Source organism: Tupaia chinensis, unplaced genomic scaffold (assembly GCF_000334495.1).
Source record: "Tupaia chinensis unplaced genomic scaffold, TupChi_1.0 Scaffold000602_1, whole genome shotgun sequence".
Taxonomy (NCBI): domain Eukaryota; kingdom Metazoa; phylum Chordata; class Mammalia; order Scandentia; family Tupaiidae; genus Tupaia; species Tupaia belangeri.
The window spans coordinates 777,276-785,019 of record NW_006160120.1 but is presented as its reverse complement, the minus strand read 5'-3'; the positions used below and the strand labels follow the sequence as shown (position 1 = coordinate 785,019).

At 49.1% G+C, this 7,744-nt stretch overlaps 1 protein-coding gene across 1 annotated transcript in view; it reads left to right on the top strand.

Moving 5' to 3' along the window:
* Positions 1-7,570, top strand: part of LOC102501325 (thyrotropin-releasing hormone receptor) — an 8,640-nt gene extending 1,070 nt beyond the window's left edge. Inside the window, 3 exon segments of the mRNA XM_027775737.1 lie at positions 1-3; positions 6-164; positions 3,911-7,570. The exon segment at positions 1-3 is cut by the window's left edge and continues 1,070 nt beyond it. Of these exon segments, the coding sequence (XP_027631538.1) occupies positions 1-3; positions 6-164; positions 3,911-4,183 (435 nt within the window). The 3' untranslated portion in view covers positions 4,184-7,570.
* Positions 7,571-7,744: the final 174 nt, after the last annotated feature.

Sequence of the window (7,744 nt, the reverse complement as noted above, 5' to 3'; positions counted from 1 at the left end):
TGGGCCTGCCCACCGTGCTGTACACGCTCATAGCGCGCGTTCTCTTCGTCGGGCCGCTGCTTCCTGGCCATCCCGGGTGCGCCGACTCTGTGCACCAGGGCCGCGCCAGACAAGCGGGCTTCGCCACGAAGGGCCGAAAGGGTACCGTCCACTCTCGGAAGCAGGTAGGGAGTTCTGTTCTCCGGAGACCTCAGAATGGAGAGTGGAAGCTTGGACCCTTCTGGAGTAAACGCTTCAAGTTAAAATTCCTGTTCTGGGGATTAGCAGATGGCATAATGGTGATGTCGCTGGACTCCCACATAATCTATCACAGTTCGAATCCTGGACCCAGTGGCTTAAAACTCACGCTGGGTTCGTGCATGTACGTGTGCATGTGTGCCCAGGAACCCCCAGAGGAGAATGGAGGGGAAGGGATTACAGTTTTGCCATCACCCAAGGGGGTGATTTCTTGCTTTCTGTCTCTTTATCTCTCTGGCAAGCGCACATACCCTGTAGCAAAAATCTCTCTAAAAAAAAAAAAAAACAAAAAACCAGAAACAGAAACAAACAAACAAAAAACCCCAAACCTCCTGTTCTGTCAAATTAATAGGCTTGTGTTTGTGAAGGGATTGTTTCTGCCTTCCTGAGATTCAGTTTTCTCTTCTGTCGTGTGGGGTAATGGCAGTGCCCATGACATCAAGTGTCCGTGATACATGATAAATTAGATAACTCATGTAACGTCCTTAGTGCACTGCATGTCACAAACAAAAGGCATAATTAGTGTAGATTATTAATAAGCTTCCACAACAATGAGCATACCTGGGGAGCTGTTACTTCTTTTTCTTCTACTGGTGGGGATACTGAGGCTCAGAGAGATGAGGTGACCTTCCCAAGGTCATATACTCTATCTGACATAACACTAAAGCTGCCTCAAAGGGCATGAAGAGCCTAAGTGCCTAAGAGGAGGCTGCATTTTAGGGAGATTGGCAAAGAGCCCTCCAGCACTTACCGAGCACTAACTGCTTGCCTAGTTCCGTGATCCATCCTGATGTTGTCCCTGTCTGGGAGAGTTAGTACCTACCTTTTATTTTTAAAGAATTTTTTTTTAGTTTTTAATTTTATTTATTTATTCATTTTATTTTAATTAGACCAGAGAAAGAGAGAGAGGGAAAATCGTCCAGGACTTGAACCGTGGTCAACCGTGTGGGAGTGTCCCATTCCTTAACAACCACGCCACCTGCTGGCCCCAGTACCTACTTTCATGGACAAGGAAATAGGGCCAAAGGGGACAGGAATGTGATGGACATTGTATAGCAAGGAAGTTGAAGCAGGAGCTCAGGCCTTTGGACTCCTTACATCCCCACCCCTCCAGCAGGTGGCCACTGAAGGGTTCTCTGGGATTGTAGGTTGGAGGAGAGTTCTCTGGGCCCAAACTGTCCTTTATCCACAGCCCTTTCTCCCCCCACACACCCTTGACTGGAGCTGAGTCAATCCCTAAGCCAGGCGAGCATCATCTGGACCCTCTCTGGGCCACCCTGGGTAGGCACACCATGGGGGACTCCTTTTAGCCGACTCACAACGCCTCGTTGGTCCTTTGTGCTAGCAGGCACCTGGCTCACAGAGGCGTTGAGATAGGAGGGGGCAGGACTCCAGCTGAGCAGTTTTGAAATATTAATTTCGGCTGTTGGGTCCGTCACCTCCTTAGGCTCAGGACAAATGCTCCTCCTTCCCTCCCACCCATTTACCATTTTCCTGCTCAATCTGTAAAGGCTGGAATGAAACCCAGGCCTGGCCTATTCCTGAAAACTTAAGGAGAAACCTCTAGGGTGCTAACAATATACCTGACCTGGGGCCCAGTTCCTAACTGTGAACATCTTGCTGGGGTGGCTTTGGGTTAGCCACTTCATCTCTCTGAGCCTTGATTTCGTCCTCTGTACAATGGTTGGCAGTGAACACTGTGTATCTGGCACATAGTGAGTGTTCGATTCATGGTGCTGATTACTACTGTTGCTTTATGGGCACATTAATGTCTTTTTTGGTGGGAAGGGTGTCATCCGTGGACTGAACATCCTTTGACCTCCAAGAGAGTCCTTGCTGAATGCAATGTCCACTTGATTGACATCACAGGCAGTCCTGGGTGAGGGCAGACAGGAGCCCCAGGAAGGAGGGAAGAGAATGAGAGAAAGTGCCAGAAGGCAGCAGGGGCAGGAGCAGTGGCTGGGAGAAGGGCCTGTGGCTAGAGAGACACGTGTTTAAGGCTGAACAGCTGGTTAGTAGTGGGACTAGGCATTTTTTTTTAATACCAAAAATGTGTGCACATGTATGAGAGAGAAAGAGAGCCCCTCCAAGGGCCCTGTTCATGCCTCAAACCCCTTTCCCCCAGTTCTTCACTCTATCCAAATCCTGAGCATACACATGGGCCACTGTGGCCAGGACTTGAACCTTAGTCAGCCATGTGGGATCTGGCTTTCTCTTCACAGTGCTTAACTGTTGAGTTATGGTGCTGGCTCAGATCCAGATTTTTGTTGTTGTTGTTAGATATTTTTGCTTTAGGGCACATTCACTCACTAGAGACAGACAGAGACAGTGAGATGGAAACTGAGAAATCACCCTCTGAGGGGATGGCCATGCCACAATCCCTTCTCTATTCTCCGCCTGGGATCTTGGGCATGCATACACATGTGCCTGGTGTGATTTTAAAGCCACTGGGTCCACAACTTGAACAATGGTCAGCCATGTGAGACATAACTACTGGTCTCCAAATCTAGGATTTTAACCCCATTCTGCCTAACCCTGAACCCCCTGCAGTTGTGTAGTAGCAGTAGTAGAGGTGGTGGTGGTGGCAGCAGCAGTCACCCAGTCACACTTGTTACGTGCCTGGCACTGTTCTCAGGGAGAAGAGCCTGTGGCTAGAGAGACACGTGTTTAAGGCTGAACAGCTGGTTAGTAGTGGGACTAGGCATTTTTTTTTAATACCAAAAATGTGTGCACATGTATGAGAGAGAAAGAGAGCCCCTCCAAGGGCCCTGTTCATGCCTCAAACCCCTTTCCCCCAGTTCTTCACTCTATCCAAATCCTGAGCATACACATGGGCCACTGTGGCCAGGACTTGAACCTTAGTCAGCCATGTGGGATCTGGCTTTCTCTTCACAGTGCTTAACTGTTGAGTTATGGTGCTGGCTCAGATCCAGATTTTTGTTGTTGTTGTTAGATATTTTTGCTTTAGGGCACATTCACTCACTAGAGACAGACAGAGACAGTGAGATGGAAACTGAGAAATCACCCTCTGAGGGGATGGCCATGCCACAATCCCTTCTCTATTCTCCGCCTGGGATCTTGGGCATGCATACACATGTGCCTGGTGTGATTTTAAAGCCACTGGGTCCACAACTTGAACAATGGTCAGCCATGTGAGACATAACTACTGGTCTCCAAATCTAGGATTTTAACCCCATTCTGCCTAACCCTGAACCCCCTGCAGTTGTGTAGTAGCAGTAGTAGAGGTGGTGGTGGTGGCAGCAGCAGTCACCCAGTCACACTTGTTACGTGCCTGGCACTGTTCTCAGTGCTTCATCCCCTTTAACCTTCACATCCTGCGACAAGGGCAGTGCCATGTCTCCATCTCCTAGAAGGAGAACCTGAAGCCCAGTGGACTAACGAATTTGCATCTAGGGAGTGGTGGTCTATCCCAGGGCTTTAGGGGTTGAAGCAGGAAACATTTCCCAGTAGAAGTCATATGAGCAGGGCATGAAAAGTTGCACATGAGTCTCTGAGCTGGGAATGGAGTCAAAAGGAGTACATACATGAAGACACCTTGGCAAAGGCCCACATGCACCTCTGGCTTCCTCCTTCTGAGAGTTTGCAGAAAGATCTGGCACTCTGAATGCTCTCTTGCCCTCATGCGTTCCTTTTCTCTCATCTCACCTGGCAGGTCACCAAGATGCTGGCTGTGGTGGTGGTCCTTTTTGCTCTGCTGTGGCTACCTTACCGCACCCTGGTGGTGGTGAATTCCTTCCTGAGCACACCCTATCTCAACGTGGGCTTCCTTCTCTTCTGCCGCCTTTGTATCTACCTGAACAGCGCCATCAACCCCATCGTCTACACCCTCATGTCCCAGCGCTTCCGGGAGGCCTTCCATAGGCTGTTTCAGTGCCAAGCAGCCCAGCCCAAGCTCCCACCCCAGGAAGCCACCCTCATTTACTAAGACATTATCAAAGACTGCTCTCTGCACAGCCTAGGCTCTTAGACAGAATCAGGGCTGTACTGTCCAGGCAAGGAGGTGGGAGTGGGATCCTGCCTCTCAGGGCAAGGCCTACTGTCTTATTCTGAGGGATAAAGGAAGAGCACAGCTTTTGGAGAAGAGAGTAGAGTCCAGCGCTGCTTGGTAGAGGTGCATACATTGTGCACTGCACAACCCTGGGTGGTCACCATTCACTTAAAAGACAGCCTAGATTTGTATATTTGTCAAAGCAATCTTCCTGTTTAGTAAATATACAAATGTAAGAGAGAGACACCTTTTCATAATTTGTACAAAAGCACTATGTGGCCTAATGGTCAACCCAGGTGGGTGAATATTTGTGGAGATTGAGTAACGTGGGAGGAGTTGCCAAGGACCTCCTGGGAATCTACAGATCATCTTCTGGGAATTCAGAGGGCCTGTATTTACCAAAATAGGCATCAAATTCTGCCTCTTCCTGAATGGTCACACATGCTGCCCCTGAGTCACAGCTGGCTCCAGTTCCATTGCTGACAACAGAAGCTTCTTTACTGGCCCTCATGGGGGTACGAAGGACAACAAAACTTTGTGGGCCACTGTCCCTGCCCAAAGCACAAAGGGCAAAACCAGAAACATAGCTGGGTAGGGAAATATATCCTTCAAAAAGGTGACATCTCTCCATCTTTCTAAAGCTGATTTGCAAACATGCCTTTGTTAGGCTGTGATGAAAAGCTGTGTGTATTAGGACGAGTTAGGTTTTGGTACAGTGACAAATGAACCCCAAACATTAGTAAGTTAACACGAAGAAGTCTATTTCTTGTTCACAAAATATGGTCTTTCAAGGGCAGCTCTCTTCCATGTTGTGACCCAGAGATCCAAACTCCTCTAGGCTAAAGTACTGACTCTGAGTGTGTGCTTTTGTGATCCTCACAGCAGTGGAAGAAAGTCTGAAATGACCTCAAGCTGGCAAATTAAGTGCTTCCACTGATAAGTGACACATGTCACTTCAGTGCACAACCAATTACAAGTCTTCTAGTTGCAAAGCAGTGGAGCATCCCATGATCTCAATAATGAGAACTGGGTGAGCACTAACTTCTCTACCAGATAGTGTGGATGCAAGGCCAGAGAACAAAGACAGACGAATGGAACCTTTTACCTGTTTGCCCCTTCCAACTAGTGGTACAGTAAACCCTGCCCACTAAGCAGGCTTCTCACGTGCTACCATCTGGCCATAATCCTAGGTAAACAACTAAAGTTTGAGTTAATCCTGTTCTCCAGGTTGCAAGACTCCTCAGAAACCTTCCACATTTCAAAGGATGATGAGAATCACCCAAGGATGGCGAGAGCTGTCCAGCTGAGCTGAGTACTGAACCACTGCACAGGAGAGATGGAGGGACTGGGTTTGAGAGTATTTGGCTTGGGAGACTGTGTTGGCTCCAGCCTGCACCCCCGATCATTTTGGGTTCCCAGATACCTCAGGGACAGTCCTGATGTTCAGATCAGAGTCAAGTTCTACCCTTAATCCATTGTGTGATCTTGCACATGTCAGCTAGGTCCCCTCAGCCTGTTCTCTCGTCTGGAGATTGAGAAGTAGTGGAGACTTTTCTAGCCCTAATGTCCCATGACTCACTCTACTCTCTCTGCTAAAGCTGCCACTCCCTTGTAAATGTCAAAGACCCACATGCTTACTCTAACGATTACCCCATGTGGTCTAGCCCTGTTGAGGGGCTCCTACACAGAATTTCCTGGGGCTATCACTGAGCCTTCATCTTTACTTCTGCCTCCTGCCAGCTCTGCCTCCCCATTGGCCCTGACTCTATCGCATTGCCATGGTGATGAGAGACAGCATCAGCTTTTCCAGGTCTCCGTCTCTGGTGTCCAGTTGTCCTACCCTTAGTTTCTCATTCTCCCATGAGCACTCAGTCTCAGTTGATTTCAGTGAAGAGAACTGAGCCTAGAGGTGTTCGGAATGACCCATGTGACTATGAAGAACCTCTCATATCCTCTCAGCCATGGCACCGTTTGGAGATCGTCTCCTGTGGACCCAAGAGGTGCCTCTGGCTGGATTCATGCTTCCCATCATGAGGAGGAGAGAAATCTTTGAATTTTGGCTCCTTCAAAAACAAACAAGCCTGATTCCCAAATGTTCCTGGAGAGAGGGATTTAAAGGCATGGCCTTCATCACTCCAACTTGGTGAGGTGTCGAGGCCAGGTGCCTTCCAAGGTTTCAGCAACTCCTCTGTGTCCCTGACTTATTCCACACTGTTGCTAAAAAAATGGTACAGTCTCTGTACCTCCAGAGCCAGAGAACTCGGCAGGATTCAAGACCCCATGCAAAGGTTCCCAGGCATTGACCCGTCTCCTCAAACCTGTTTGTTCTCTTTATCCTATTTTTTCACCACAGAAGTGGTAATTAGGTTTATTTGGATGCGGGGAGGAGGGCAGAGGGGTGCACAGAGAGCTTTCAGAGAGATCCCTGGGGCCTCTCTAGTGAGGATCAACGCCAGCCCATACTTCATGTGTTTGGCCATGAGCAAGTCGGGGTAGATGGAGAGGAGGGCTGAGTGTACCCCAGGGAGGACTCCCCTGAATGCTTCACCATTCAGTGACCACTTTTGGCCTCCCATCATCCACAGGATGCATGACACCTGTCCCGAGCAAGTGGCTCAGATGTCCTGAACACCTACTTGCAGTCCCCTTTCTCCTCCCCCATGCAAGACGGGAGCTCTGAGGGCCAGGGGCCCTCTTGGTGTCCTCTCTGTGGGGCCTGCAATGCTCAGCAGGCTACTCAGGATGCAGCAGGGCCTCGGTAGAGCATAATGATCACAGTGAACTCATGGAAACGTGGCCGAGGCACCAGGTTAGAAATGCCCACAACCAGTGGGACTGCAGACAGGGAGGCATAGGACCAGGAACCCACCAGGAGGTCACCTGTGATCCTCTGGCCTTGGTTCTCATCATAAAATGAGTGCATAAAGTCTAGGGAGAAGCTCTAGCCTCCCAGAAGATCCGAGGGCACTAGGCAGGCAATCAATGGAAGGGGTGGAGCTGCACCACCCCCCAGGGAGTGGGCCACTTAAGGGAGTTCCCCCCCAGCTCCAGCACTCGTTTCCATGGGAACTGCAGGTCCAGTGTAGCCTAGGTTTTTCTTCTCTAAGGAAGCTGGAAACTAGGACCAGCTTCTTGCACAGGGGTGGCATACTGCACAAGTGAGACTGAACCTATGGGAGATTCTGGGTTCAATTCCCTCGTCTGTACATGTGGGGACCATGGTGTACCCATGAGCCTGCCATCTGGAAAGGCTAGGGATGGGGATCTCAACATGGGACTCTGATAGGGGTCTCTCGCTCCCTTTCTCTTTCTGTCTCCTAAAAGGGATAAAATATTTTAAGAAGTCAGAAACTGGATTTTTTTTATTTATTAATTCACTTTACACCATCACAACACACAAATGAATTTTCCATCCAAAATATACTGTGCATTGTCTCAATCAAGTACATCCACATATATGTTCTCAGCAAATAATTTTCCAATTCTTACATCCTGCAT